Source organism: Callorhinus ursinus, unplaced genomic scaffold (assembly GCF_003265705.2).
Source record: "Callorhinus ursinus isolate GAN/ISIS: 27379988/994484 unplaced genomic scaffold, GSC_fseal_2.0 scaffold33, whole genome shotgun sequence".
Classification (NCBI taxonomy): Eukaryota; Metazoa; Chordata; class Mammalia; order Carnivora; family Otariidae; genus Callorhinus; species Callorhinus ursinus.
This window is the reverse complement of record NW_027397095.1, coordinates 15488013-15502952: the sequence shown is the minus strand read 5'-3', so window position 1 is coordinate 15502952 and position 14940 is coordinate 15488013. Positions and strand designations below refer to the sequence as shown.

The 14940-nt window shown below is 42.4% G+C and overlaps 1 protein-coding gene across 3 annotated transcripts in view; it reads right to left on the bottom strand.

Moving 5' to 3' along the window:
- KLHL13 (kelch like family member 13) overlaps window positions 1-14940 on the bottom strand; it is a 199677-nt gene that overhangs the window by 79851 nt on the left and 104886 nt on the right. The window contains exons 1-2 of one of the 3 annotated variants that reach the window (XM_073879231.1): window positions 3114-3385; window positions 1310-1375 (exon numbers count right to left, since the gene is read on the bottom strand). The exons of 1 other annotated variant lie outside the window; for it this stretch is intronic. In XM_073879231.1, coding sequence (XP_073735332.1) covers window positions 1310-1375; window positions 3114-3154 — 107 coding nt within the window. In that variant the 5' untranslated portion in view covers window positions 3155-3385. Of the gene's footprint in view, window positions 1-1309; window positions 1376-3113; window positions 3386-14940 lie in introns of those variants that run through there. One more of the 3 variants, XM_025852763.2, reaches the window with a different exon arrangement.

The following is a 14940-nucleotide window of genomic DNA, read 5'->3' as shown; positions in this document are numbered from 1 at the left end:
CACTCCCCCTGCTTATGCTCTCTCTCTGACAAATAAATAAAATCTTAAAATAAATAAATAATTTCAATTTAAAACAATAGGAATGGGCTAACTCTTCAAATATCAAAACTTCCCTATTTTTCACCTTTTGACGGAAATCTTTTGGCCCTTCACCGTCTTCAAGTCTAAACTGGACACGAGTCTTTTAAAAGTACTTCACAGACACCATAATGCGCAAGAGCTCCTGTGATGATGCCTCGGATGTAGATACAGCAATGTGGGCCAGCAATATCTGTCACTCCTCATCCTCGCCTGACTCCGGCCCCCGTATATACTTGCACATGAAACCCGGACGCTACGGAGAGAGAAGTGGCTCTTTTCTTTAGACTCGGATACCTATACCAAGAGAGAAGCCCTATACCTTGAAGGTGGATAGTCTCACACGTTAGTATGCCTAAGAATCATCCGGGGTGAATATTTTAAAGGTAGAAGTCTGGACGTGGGGCCTAGGATCTTAAACAAGTACTCCAGTTGATTTTCAGGCCTGGTCTACTAAACTTGGAGAAACACTGCTTTAAAGTCAAGGTCGCTAACCCCCACTCAAGATAGCCCCAGCTGTGGCGAGACTGCTTTCTCTCTCAGTCGCTAGCCTTCGTCAACATATCAGCGTCGGCTGCCCACCACTCGTTGTCAGTCTGCACTGTCCAGGGTCATTATCTTACCCTCCCACACTCTAGATCCTTCCAGGTCTGAGAGAGTCTGACAGCAAGGTCTCCAGCTGGCTGACAGAGAGGCACAGAGGCAGACCAACAGACATCTTCGAAGAGGGGAATTGTGAAATCCCAGCAATTAGGAAACAAAGGTGGTATCCATTATATCGATTGTTCAATACCAGGTAAAAGTTAAAGAAAACTTGTCTCCAACTTTTCCGATGAGGAGAGATGGGGGAGAGGACAGAGGTAGGCACCTGTGGTCTGGTTGCAGATCTCCCACTAGCTAGCTTTGTGGCGGCCCGTGTTAATCCTCCCTTATCTGTAAAATAGGGAAGATGCCCCCTCTCTTTGCCCGACTCACGGCAATATTCTGAAAGCCAACCAAACGTGGGTTTGAGAAAGCCCACTGGAAAATACAAAGCACAATACAAGGATGTACGGTATTTCTGTAACAGAATAATTTATCATTTTTTTCAGCTTAATAAACACAGCAGCCTAGACATTCTTGAAAGTTTCCTTGATGACTGAATGTCTTGTAGTATCTCAGGGTCTTTTCTGACGAAAATAAATTCTCACTGACAAAAAAGATAGAGGAAAATGCAGACCCTTGGACATACCCTGGAGTTGATTTTTTGAATATATCCTTGAAATCGGCTTGTTTTAAAGACAATTGCCTCCGTCTCCTGAAGTGGAGTGCAAAAAAAAAAAAAAAAAAAAAAATCTGGTTAATGGTGGCTTTACTGGATTTAGTTCGGATTTTTCAAAGCATGCGCTGCAGATATTTTAGTTGTAAATTAATAAACCACGTTTCTAAATTCTGAGCAGCTAATACCACACAGAACAATTTTTAAACATGTAAATTAACTGTAAAACACTTAACAAGAAAGCCATAAGATTCTATTTGTTTTTAGACGCTCTCTTAATGTTTCAGAAAGTCTGGACTAAAGACTGATATGAAGTACAACATCTATTGGCAGCTGATCAGAAAGACTAAACTAGCCAAATTTGGACAGAAGGAAACACTTTTCCAGTAAATATATACGCGGCCTTGGAATGCTTTGTCATCTTCTTGTTTCTGAAGCCTAAAAAGTTCAATTCTTTGCTGATAGACTGTTTTGCCATAAAAACCTGAAAGCAAATGACACACATTACAAGCTTTCAGGGAACAGATGGTTAATGTTCTCCTAGGTTCGTTTACTACCAATTTTCTTATTTTCATACTGCTTGTAATTAATAAAAACATACAAATAGATGCACCGTCTTCTAAGCAGGGGATTTTGTTTTGGTGAAGTTCTGCCATGTATCCCATCCCTTTGGGCTAATCTAAAAGATGATGGTGATGAAGAAACAGACTTCAGCCACTGCCTGGGGCAGGCAGCGTTCAAACTAGAGACTACCACAGGAGCACTGCGGTGAGCTGTCGCCAGTCAACTTTGTGGGGAAATGAAAGTACGCCGCCGGCAGGTGCTGGAGCAGCTCTAAGCCCTAATTTAACGCATTTAACATTTGTGACATTTACGTTGCTTTTAGCTTACAGAAAGTGACCATTACTAAGCATTACAATTACCTAACTTTTGCTTCAAAATAAGCAGTTTGGGCTCTTTTCTGGGTCATCCCACAAGCACCACTGCATTATTAAAGTCACAACTAAATCGAAGTCATAGCCTAAGAGTATCTTTAGAAAGACCTTGGCAGAGACCTTACCCAAAATGGGATCCTCAGTCTAAGGACCTCTTATGCCAAAGGTAGGCAGCAAGTCTTTTCTTTCTTTTTTAGGACGAGGAATTCAAAACAGCATCTCTTTAATGGCAATACTGTTTCAAAGTCTACTTTTAAAACGCTACACACATCAAAATTGTTATTTTTGAATCAGAAAAAGCTACAATGGATTGAATTAATATCTGCCCCATTTTAGCATTAAGCCTCACCACGCAAATAACAATTATATTATCTTTTTCCTTAAAAATGCAGGAAAGTATCTTTAAATACAGCTTATTTTATATTCCTATTAATATTATTCCTTTCCTTTGTGTATTTAAGAAGAATCTGGTGTGCCACCTTCTGGTAGCTCAGTGAAATTATGTATCTCTACACAAGTCACTATTCTTTATTTTAACTTTTAAAAAATATATATATTTCTTAGCCTGTATTACATTTAAGCTATACAGAGAAACATAGACACACATCTATACCACACTCTGAAATACAGCACGATTTCCTCAGTGATTTTTTTAAAAAATATCAAGCTTTATATATGCTTTCCTATGATTTTTGCATGGTTACCAATATGTCTCCTGAATTCTACAATACATATAAAATTGATTTTTGTACACCGCTTCACAGGCACATAGGAAAACAACAGGCTTGCTATTTTAATGCATAAGCAACAGCAGTAAATAAAGGAAAAGAAAGGTCTCTTACCAATAAGCCCATTTTTCTCTTAAGGTTTGAACTCTCATCATTTGTCATGTTCTTGTGGATCCCTCTCTCATCAAATTCTCTGGAGTTTTAAAGTTGAGAGCGGCGATGCACAGCGAGGCTCTCCTACACAGTAGCGCACCCCAGTGCATCTGCCTGGTATAGCACTTCAGTTGTAGCTCCCAAAAGCAGAAAACAGCCTTTACGTATTCAAAAACCCATCCACTGAACACCGTCCCTTGGTAGCAAATTGTAGCCAGCGTGGCGGAACTACTTCTATTTCTTATCTTAAGCGCGGATCAGATACAGAGATCAGAACCACATGAATCTTGAGCTTAGTTCCAGTTAATTGAACAGGAACAAAGTGTTCATCTTTAGAGCAGAGGTGGGATGAGACAAATACTAGCATCAGGAGATCTGACGTAGGGGGGGGAAGAATGTTTACCTGAAAGTAACCTGATTTTTTCAAGGGTCACTGCCCTGTCATGGGTCCTATTCCCTTAAATCTTCATTACCTGTAACTCTTCCCTCTCTCGTGCCGCTAGTAGCCGGTCATTAAGTCCTAGCCTTTATTCTTTAACGGTTTGTACAGGTGTCTAATCCCTAGTTTGTGTCTTTTTTTAACAAATGAGCTTCTTCCAAAAATACATATAACTGGTCTCTCTGCACCTCCCATGTTCAAGCTATCAAACACCTCGCTTCTGGATGAGCTCTCTTAAAATGCAACTATACATGACGTAAATTAAATGTTTGGTAAAGATTTTACTCAACCAATACTTGTTAAGAATTTGCTACATGTGTGGTAGGGACTCTGCCAGGTGATATGGATATAAAGGTGAACAAGACAACCCCTTGTTCTCAGGAAGCTCTCAGTTGAGTGAGAGAAGCAGACATGCTCCCTGACAGCACAAAATATGGCATAGAAGCTTTGCTAGGATATGCCTAGGATTCTACAGAGGAACGATAAAAATCAGAGGAGCAATAAAAATCGGGCTGCAACTGAGGTGGAAGAATGAGGCATTCCCCAGGCAGACTCCAGAAGACAGAGTCTGTGTGGACACACAGAGATTTAAAGGAGCCCAGTGTGTCGGAAGGATCGAGAAAGTCTTCAATATTACCGGGAGAAGTATAGATACATGGTGCTGAGGGGAGCGGATTTTAAGGTCTACAGAGTGAGTGAAGAGGCTTGGATCTTATCCCATGAGCTACGAGAAGCCATCTGTTGAACGAGTGGATCACTCGAGGAATTAATCAAGCAACAATGCCCAGCACTAAGAACTCATTACAAGCTGGCTAACTTAGTCTTGGAGTCCGCTGACGTAGTAGCTCCTAACCCCAACTGCCTATTCTCTAGCTCACAAACTTGTTTTGTTCTTTGTTTCCCTTTGCTCCAGAGGTCCTCCTACATGAAATCTCTTTCCCTCTCCGCTCTTCTGAACTCAACTCATCCTGCTAGATCCAGCTCAAATTCCATTCTTTGCTGTGATGTCTCCCCCGTGGTACTTTGAGTCCCCTCCAGTTTTTAAATGTTCCTCCATTACACAGACCGCACATTACTCCTACCGTTGAGCACACACTGTTCGAAAAACCCTTTGGACTCTGCCTATAAAGCCTAGCAAGCAGAGAGAAGGCCGGTGAGAGCCTGAGGGTAAGTGGCCCAAGAAAGCACACCTCCCCAGACTTCACAGTACACACCAATCTTGGTACCTTCTCTTACCACTCTCAAGCCTGAAAAGGAAAGGCTATGAACTGTGAAGTGAACTCTGTCTGCATTGGGCAGCAACTCTGCATTACCATCTAACAAGGGTGGTTATATACCCCACGGCTGCCGTTTGAAAATTCCAGAAAATTGATGAGAAAGGGATACCAACAGAATAGCTTAATTATGGAGGTGTGATCTTCGAGGGGAAAAAAAAAAAGAGCTGCAAGGGGGCTTGGGGTGGGGGGGCTGTGCTTGTGTTTTACTACTTGCAGTAAACCGAGAGAATTCACCTGAAGGCGCATACGATAACCAAAAAGAATTCATGAAGACCACGGAAAGAGATGGGAGAGAGAGTGAGGGCAGGGCATTAGATCCGGAAGGTTTAGCATCTCATGAGGTTTAAGGGAGAAAATCCATGTGTAAGAAGGGGGGGATGTTTAAAAGGTGGGGGGTAATAGTGTTAGCCGGGAGATGAATCTAGGACAAGAAGCTTTACCACAGAAACAAGTCCTGGAGTGTAAATATTGAGTGTTCTCTCCCTGTGGAACCACACCCCATTATGCTCAGTGTCAAATACTCAGACAAGCTTTCGTTGATGTTGGCATTTAGCATTCAGCTTTGTCTCAACCTTTTTATGTATGCATAATCTCTTAGATTTTGCAATGATGCAAAAACCATGGAGTTTTATGTAGACAATAAAAAAATCTTTTCATCTTATTCAATGATTTTATGTTAAAGTGGGTTAAGAGGGATCTGCCAATAATTCCAAAAGGCAGTTAATACTTGAAAATATTCGTTCAATGACCTAAAAATGTCCCAGATAAAAGCTGTCTACACCTTCTTTCTTGTTTATTGAGTGCAAAAACTGACCACTTCCCTTTCCATTAACTTATAAGGAAAAAATTCGAATACAGAAAAAAAAAAAAAGGAGAATGTGATTTTGGATATGGGCCACACTTTTCTCAAGAATTCTTCAAAAAAGGGCAGTACTTAGGGGACATAAAAATGATTTAATCCACGAGGTCCTCAGAAGAATGTTTTTAAACTATGTATCAATGGTATCATAGACTTTAAAACAAAGAGAAAAATAAACCAGACCATTTCCTCAGTTAATTTTGTGGAAAACAGAACAATTGCCAGAATATTTCCCCCAAGCCTGGCAGGAAAAAAGGCAATCACCATTTTATATTATAGTTTGAACTAGAATAGGTATTTAATCCAAATTCGCATACACGTTCACATGCACGAGCTCATCTAGAAGAGGAGAAAGGAAAACACCTCCTGGGAGTGCACAGTAAATCTCCTAGAGTATTAGTGATTTTGATGACAGGGTCTATATTAATCTAATATAAATAATGCACTTACATTCCATTTAAAATAGCCTCATTCTGTTATCTCATCCATAGCCGCACTGGACTCTCCTTCCTTCTGCCGTATGTTAAGATGGGTCAGAGCAGGAGGACTTGAGTGGTTTAGAGAGTTTTCAGTCATGCAGAAATGTCCTTGGATAACAGATTTTGAAAACCACTGATCTAAACAAGGGTTGGTCAGGGGGATTTATACCAGGAGCAATTGCTCGTATTCCTACAGCCCAGAAGTTCCTACTGGTCCAGATTCCAGTAGTCTCACCACTCAATCCAGTGGGAAAGGTGGGGTCAAAGGGGGAAGAAAAGCCTTTTCCTGTTACTGATAACTCTACCTGTATTATCACTGGATTAGGAAAAAATGGCAAAAAAAAAAAAAAAGAGCAGAAGGCCATAAAAGTTTCCTAACTTCCCATTCTTATTGGAATGAATCACAACCTTTTCATGTATTCCCTGAAATGTAACAAAGTGTGGGTCCTTCCACTATATGGCAACACAAACAATTGAGGGTAATTCATGAGTAATTCAAACTATCTGATGGATATAAATTATTCAAGGTTGACTATGAAATATACCAACTCATATTTTACTAGCCTAAGTCTTTTCTTAAAAGATTTTATTTATTTATTTATTCATTCATTCATTCATTCATTTATTTGAGAGAGAGAGAGAGAGTACAGGGAAGAGCAGAGGGAGAGGGACAAGCACGGTGCTCGACGCGGGGCTCGATCTCATGACCCTGACATCACGACCTGAACCGAGATCAAGAGTCAGATGCTTCACGGACTGAGCCAGCCAGGCGTTCCAGCAGCCTAAGTCTTAAATCTATTACTATTTAATAGCTATCGTGAGAATCTAAAATGGGTGAAGGTATACATGACAGACCATGGGGAAGAAGGAAATTTTATCATGTGAGTGAAGAAACACAGAAATAAGGGAAATGACATTCCACAGACAGAAGGGCTGACATAGGGAGTTAAAGAGGAAGTAAGAATATTCCTATTTGTCAACTTCCTTTCAACCTAATTTTCGTATCCAGATACTCCATGAAGTATTTTACTTGTCTGAAGTGTCAGGTGACAGACAGCCTGAGCTAGCAGAATTCCAAATAAAAAAGTGTACTGTTCCTTTTAATTTTTAAGAGTCTCAATTTCCTTTCACCCGGACTCTGAGGCTGACAGTGCAGGTGTTAATATTCCCATTTGAAAATTCCCATTTTATAGAAAGCGAGTTATTAAGTGACTTGGCTCAAGTCAAGCTGCTGAGAGAGCTGGAAAACAAGAATCCAGGTCCCCTGACACCTGATTTGGTGTCCATTCGTCACCCCTGTATTGTATTAATATTTATTTGAGGGGAAAAAAGAACCCGCAAATATGACTCCTCAACACCACCATGGAGTTACTTGACGAGGAAGTCAGTAAAAGGCTGGAGGAAAAAGAGAACTAAGTCACGAGAGACATAGAACGATATCTGATTAAAGTTGCAGAATCATTGACCTGTACCTTTGCCAGAAACACCCTCCCAGTGACAATTCTCAGAGCTTCCTTTTATCCCTCAGGTGGCATTTCTTGGCACAGACGTCTAACGTGCCATACTCCCTCAGGCCTCAGTAGTTTTTCCTAGGACGCTCTCCCCACTTGGAATTCCCTGCTCTCCTTGTCTGCCAAGCCAATTTCGAGTCATACTTGAGTAAGTGTTCAAGTATATCTCCTTCCATGAGACCTCCCCTCACATCCCTTAGCGGCCTCCGTTGCTAGGTTTTCTAAACCCCCACGGCACTCTGAATATTATAGGTCCTGTCACTTTGGATTGTAACAGTTTCTATAAACTATAAACTAGACTATAAACTCCAGAGAGCTGCCTCTGGGTCCTCCTCACATTTTTATTCTACCTGTCTTGGTGCCTGTCACGCAGGAGCCCAATCATAGGAGGCGATTTTGGTGAAATCAAGTTTGGCAGAGGTCAGTTTTCTCTCCTCCAAGACTAAGCTGTTTTGGGGTGATAAGGAAACAAGAAACTGTGAAAGGGCCTTATCCTTCCTGAACTAAGTTATGAATGGTAAGAAATCAATGAAAGGCTACAATCTCAAACAGTATACCTAAATACCTAAACGGCTCCTTTTGATGTCTGTCTGATGGACCCTGTGTGTGCCTAGCAGCGTGCCCAGAACAGCAGGCGTACAACAACTTTATGATGGATGGTTGGAGGGGTGAATGGCTCAGGAAGTGACGGCTGAACTAAACCGAGCCAACCAGACACTTAGCTACAGTAAGGAAGGGCAATGCCAATCATCATTTGTCTAAGCAAGGTAGTCCTGGTGAAACTAAAAACTGAAGAAACGCATTTCACTGGTTCGCCACCTAGACCAGAACACTGAAATAGGAAGCAGCATCTCCTAAAACCAATAACTTATACAGACTGCTAATTGAAAAGGATAAAAGCATCTTCTTTGGACTGGTAGACCCTCTTCAATTACTGTAGCCAGTGATGTTGAAAAAGTAAGCCCCAAAATCCAATTTTGACAATAACTGCTCCACTAGATTGAACAAAAAAATAAAATAGCGAGTTCAACCAAGCAAGCCACTGCACATCACCAATACCTACTCACTCAAATGGCACAGTGAGCAGTCAAGAGTAAAATACACAAATGAGGCACAGGGAGGGCCCGATGCTAACAAGCCCCTATAACTTTCACAATAGAGAAAAAAATATATATATTTGATGAAAGATCTATGAATCTTCTGTTCCAGTATGAGAATTATAATTGAGGCTGAAGGAAAGGCCTCAAACCCTTTTCTCATGCCATTTCCTGGCCTTCGCATTTATGCAAACCAGCAGAGTAGAAATATCAAGGATAGCAACATAATGAGTAATAAAAAGAATAAAAGATGATGAAGTTCCCCATAGGGAAGAACATATTCACAACACACTGTAGCATCTACTTAGGGTTGGGTAGAGGGGGTGGAGGCTCCTGCCGTGGGGACGGGCTAACTGAAACAGATCATTAACCACTATCTGGGGGAGTGTTCCGGGGCACAGAGGCTGGAGGTTTTTATTTAAATGAAAGTAATATGGTCTTATAAAAGGGAGTCGTGTTTTGCTAACACCGCACTTGAATTTTGCTGCTGGGACCCAGAAACACAGCGTATAGGTCCCTATGGGCTAGTTGGAAACACAAGAGTCATAAAAGTCTCTAGGATCCTGAATCGGAAAGAGAAAGATCGGCTCGGAACCCACACAGGACAGTCAGATAGGCAGGGATTCAGACACCGACAGTTAATGGAAGAAGTCCCAGCACAATGACAAAAGGGTAGCAAAAAAGTAGGATTCTGTATTGACCACTCACAAGAGCCAAGAGTGAACTTGACGCCCCGCCATTACTAATCCAAAACTCAGAAGGAATTATGCCCTCCATCTTGCCTTCTATGACTCCTTACTTGTGTGGATGGATTTGTAGACTCCACATTCAAGGTTCCCTCCACCCCAGCTCTTCCTTACTTATTTAACCTTATTTCCCATTACGGGTTGTCCCAGATTTGCACACAACTGGAAAACACAGAATCTCTTTAGCCAAGAACTGCCATGGGAGCTATACATATATTTTTTTAATGCAGCTTACAGTTTCTGTGGATTCAAGAGAAGAATATACCAAAAATATACAGAGGAGGGATTAGAGCAGAAAGGGAAATTAGCAAAGGCTTTCCCTGTCCTAAAATACCTTCTCCTATAATGCCAACCCGGTCTCCAACAAACTTTCTCTCCCTCCGATGTTTGCACCTTCACTTATTCCCTCCCTCTCATTGTTTGCCGCGTACCACTGCCAGAAGAAACTCCATCAAGTAGGCATTCATTTGAGCTAAAAGAGAATCCTGTTAAAATGATAATAAGGAGAGCTGCCAGGATAAGGTGGCTGTCGGTTATTCTCACACTGGTGTGAATGAGTTCAGTCAAGTTTCTTCAAATAGCAAAGAGCTGTTGCTCTCAGGGAATGGGGAAAGGCTGGTGGCGAGAACCTTCTGGAGTCCTTGCGAACTCGGGTGGGGTGCTCTATGAAGGAAGTTGGGGGATAGGGGAAGCTGGGAGGCTAGAGCAACTATGTCTAGAGATAAAGAGAAACCGAGATATAGATAAGCGTGCAGAGAAGGTTGTAGAAGAATAACAAAGCCCCACTTCCTCTACCACTCCAGGTCTTCCTGCCCAGAACCTGTCACGCCCTTCCTGACGCCCTGCTCCTACGCCCTGGAGCTCAGGCGAGTACTGTCCATAGGACAGATCAGCTACTCAAGTAGGTTCAATACAATATTTTGGGCACGGCCAGAAACTTCCCCGTCGTGCAAACAATCTGTAAATAAACCTTCAGAACATACACCATTGTTGGACTGGGAACTGCTTGTGCGTCCCTCGCCTCACCCCGCACACACACCCTCCTTAGGCTGCTCTCTTCTCTTTGGGAGATGCTACATGTTTTTGGTTTTTTTATTCGCTTATCATCTATTCAACTCATAAAACACTCCCCCTGCCTAAAATATGGCTGTTCCTCTGTTCACACAAGGTCTGCCTGCTCCTTTTTATTTCTTTTTAAGATTTTAAGGAATCTCTACACCCAACTTGGGGCTTGACCCCCATGACCAAGAGGCGCATGCTCCACCCACCGAGCCAGCCAGGAGCCCCAAGTTCTGCGTGTTCTTAAGTTCCAAATCAAGTTCTACCTTTTTTAAAGAAGATTTTATTTCTTTATTTGAGAGAGACAGAGAGAGGGAGGGAGCACAAGCGGGGGAGGAAGAGAGAGAGAGAGAGAGGGAGAAGCAGACTCCCCACTGAGCAGAGAGCCCCAACACAGGGCTCGATCCCAGGACTCCGGATCGTGACCTGAGCCGAAGGCAGACGCTTAACCGACCGAGCCACCCAGGCGCCCCTCTAACTCTGCCTGTTGAAGCCTAATTTGATTTGTCTAACACCCACCAAATGCCCTTTTCTGAACTCTTGTGGCCCTTAACACACACACTGTTCTTATTTAGCCTTACGTGTGCTCACCTCAGCTTGCAAAATCAAGGCTGTAAGCTAGCTTTCCCCAGGCAGAGGCAATTCATTCATCCACCCAAACAATTAATAAGCATCTACTTTGTAACAAGTGTTGTATTTCGGCTGGAAATTCAAACCCAAGTCTAAGCCCAGATCCCCACCCCTCAAGGTGCTCACAGTCCAGGGAATATCAAGTACAGTCACAGTACTGTGTGAGAGGCGCTGTAGAGGAGGCGTGCTCAAGGTCATATGAACGTACTCGGAGAGCCTGAGAGCCTGCACTGGGCTCGGCCAGGGAGTCAGGGCAAGTTTCACAGAGGGGACCCCTGAGCTAAGTGCTAAGCCTAAGCAAGAAGGTGTCAGGCAGTCAAGCAAGACAGAGGGAAGGGTGGGCCGGGAGGTCCAACTGGTTAAGGCGCAGCGACAATCAACTGTAACAACATCAAGTCTCCTAAACTAAGCAGTAGTAGTGGGGGTAGGGGAGCGATTCAGAAAGATTTTTAGCAGATGGAATGGGCAGGAGATGATGACAGTGGCTAACGTTTGTGGGCCACGTAACATGGAACGAGTGGCCTTCTAAATGCTTTACCCATTTACTCGCTTAGCTGACTTACTCTTCACTGTGACTTTGTACTGTAGGTACTATTAATATCTCCATTTTACAGGGGCGCCTGGGTGGCTCCGTCGGTTAAGCGTCTACCTTGGGCTCAGGTCAGGATCTCAGGGTCCCAGGATGGAGCCCCACATCCCACATCAGGCTCCCTGCTCAGCGGGAGTCTGCTTCCCCCCCCGCCCCCCCCCCCCCCCACTCATTTGCGTGCACGCTCTCTCTCTCTCAAATAAATAAATAAAATATTTTTAAAAAATATCTCCATTTTACAGAAGAGGAAACTAAGGCCCAAAAAAGTCCAGTGACATGACTAAAGTTATACAGTGGGTAAATGCTGGGGCTGGAATTCGTCCGCAGACAGTCTAGCTCCGGGGTCCAGTACATAAGCCCTCCACTCTGCTATCTTTAAATGTGAGATCGTTGGGGAGAAGAGAGCCCAGGATGACCGCAAAGTTAATGAGAGGGAAAGGCTGAGGCACAGCGGGCCACAAGAAATGAGACCCGAATACTGAAAATACTGTCAGCTGCATTTATTAATTACCTCTGTTCCTTGTTCCTGATGGCAAAAGCAAATTTCTCAGTTCATGTTCTCCAGATATATTCTAGTATCTTCTTCACTGGGACTGGTCACCTGGTCTTGATCTTAGTCTGCTGGTTCTCACTTTTAGCACTTGGCACATTTAGCCTCTTCCTAGAATTATTTATCAATGTAGCTTATCTCCTTTATTAGGTTAAAAGTATCCAAGGCAAAAAAAAAGTCTTCTTCACCTTTGATGAATAGCAGCCAGGATCCAGGATACACAATAAAAATTAATTGGCTTAAACATGGAATACAACATTTCTTAAAGTTTCCAATTCTTCAGACAGCTGTGAATTACCATTATTTGTCGTATCTCACTTAACACCTTTATTATTTACTTTTTTTTAAATCGGTCCCTTTAAATCTACACTTGTCTTCAAAGGAAAACTTTCTACTTATTACTGCAAATGGCAAACTGCTATATCTTACAATAATGAGAAGGCAGCTATAAAAATAGATGCGTAACTCCTAAAATGAGAAATGCTTGCACACAACTTAACACATCATCCTATTCCCCAAACAGTGCCACACTTACCACACTCTGGGGCAGGGTTGTTGTTTTTTTTTTTTTTTTTTTTTTTGTAATTGAAGTGAAATTCACATCACATAAAATTAACAATTTTTTTTAAAGTAAGCTCTGCGCCCAACGTGGGGCTTGAATTTATGATCTCGAGATCAAGAGTCATGTGCTCTACCAACTGAGCCAGCCAGGCGCCCCCAAAATTAACAATTTTAAGCTCAAGAATTCAGTGACATCCAGTGCATTCCTAACGTTGGGCAATCGCTACCTCTCTTGTCCCCAAGTATTTTCATTACTCCCAAACAAAAACCAATATCGGTTAAGCTGTTGCCCCTTGCTCTCCTCTCTCCTACAGCCCCTGGCAACCACGGATAGGTATTCTGTCTCTATGGATTTATCTATTTTGATATTTCACATAAATGGAATCATACACTATGTGATCCTTTGCGCCAAGCTTCTTTCACCGAGTGTAATGTTTTAGAGGTTTATCCACAATGTATAATGCGCCAGTACTTCATTCCTGTTGATGGCTAAATATTCCATTGTAGGAAACGTTTAGCTTATTCATTCATCCACTGATAAACATCCGAGCTCTTTCCCCCTTTAGGCTCTTGTGCTACTGTGACCACCTGCTTTCAATTCTTTGGGGTATATACTTAGAAGTGGAATTTCTGGAACATAATAGTAACTATGTTTAACCTTTGGAGGAACCTCTGGGGTAGGTTGCGTACAACACCCTGTGGGTTTCAAAATAACACGTGAGATTGGAAGGTCTCATGTCAGAATGTGTGTCTCCAAACATATGACGTGTGAGGAAAGAAGTTCATTCTCGGGGTGCCTGGGTGGCTCAGTCATTAAGCGTCTGCCTTCAGCTCAGGTTGTGATCCCGGAGTCCCGGGATTGAGCCCCGCGTCAGGCTCTCGGCTCCGTGGGGAGCCTGTCCCCCTGCCCTGCCTGCTGCTCCCCCTGCTTGTGCTCTCTCTGTTGAATATTTTTTTAAAAGAAGCTCATTCTCATCATACTTACTAAAATATAAATTTCAAATTTCATCATATTGATGTGATAGTTGTTTTCTTTGCAGCTGGTCCTTTTACATCAAGTAGTAGATGGTTCAGGCAATTATTAAATGAGGTCTTTATAGCTGAAGATACACGACCGATTTCATCAAAATCATGCCTGCGTATTAGCATTTCCCTCACAGTCTGGCACCTTTACGTTTTCAAAATTCCATTTTATCCACTGATCCATGTTAGTTCAACAACAAAATAGGAAAAAAAAAAACCCACCACCACAACAAAAAAAGAGCACAGGCCTGGTTCCACTTCACAATTACATATACTATAAATACTTGGTATTTCAAAGCTAGCATTTTCTGGATGTCAAGTTTTGCTCTAACCCTAAAAAGACTGTAGCCACGCATTCTTGGGCATGCCTGAGCACTGCACTAGTAATTCAGTTGGTCTGGATAAGATGTTGAAACCTGCTCTAGTCTTGACTTTAGCAATAATATTCATGAAATCATGGGTTTGATACACCAGGCTTTTTTTTTTTTCTAATAGCATTTAAAAAAAAACCCCAAAACTATTCAAATTGAAAGTTCAGGTCTGCGTACTGACAGGCATCTGCAGACCTACAGTAGCATACCCATCATCCTTCAGAAAACACTGATGGGTTAGGAGCAATTTCTTTTTTTTTAATTTTTTTTTTTAAGATTTTATTTATTTGAGAGAGAGAGAATGAGAGATAGAGAGCACGAGAGGGAAGAGGGTCAGAGGGAGAAGCAGACTCCCCGCTGAGCAGGGAGCCCGATGTGGGACTCGATCCCGGGACTCCAGGATCATGACCTGAGCTGAAGGCAGATACTTAACCGACTGAGCCACCCAGGCGCCCTAGGAGCGATTTCTTAAGACTGCACATGCTATGCTCACATATTTTGTTTGCCAGAGAAACAGGAAGCTTCTATCTTGTCTGCAAACTGACAAAGAAAGAATGCACAGCTCATCCCAAAGAGTTCAAAATTGGAGAAGGGGTT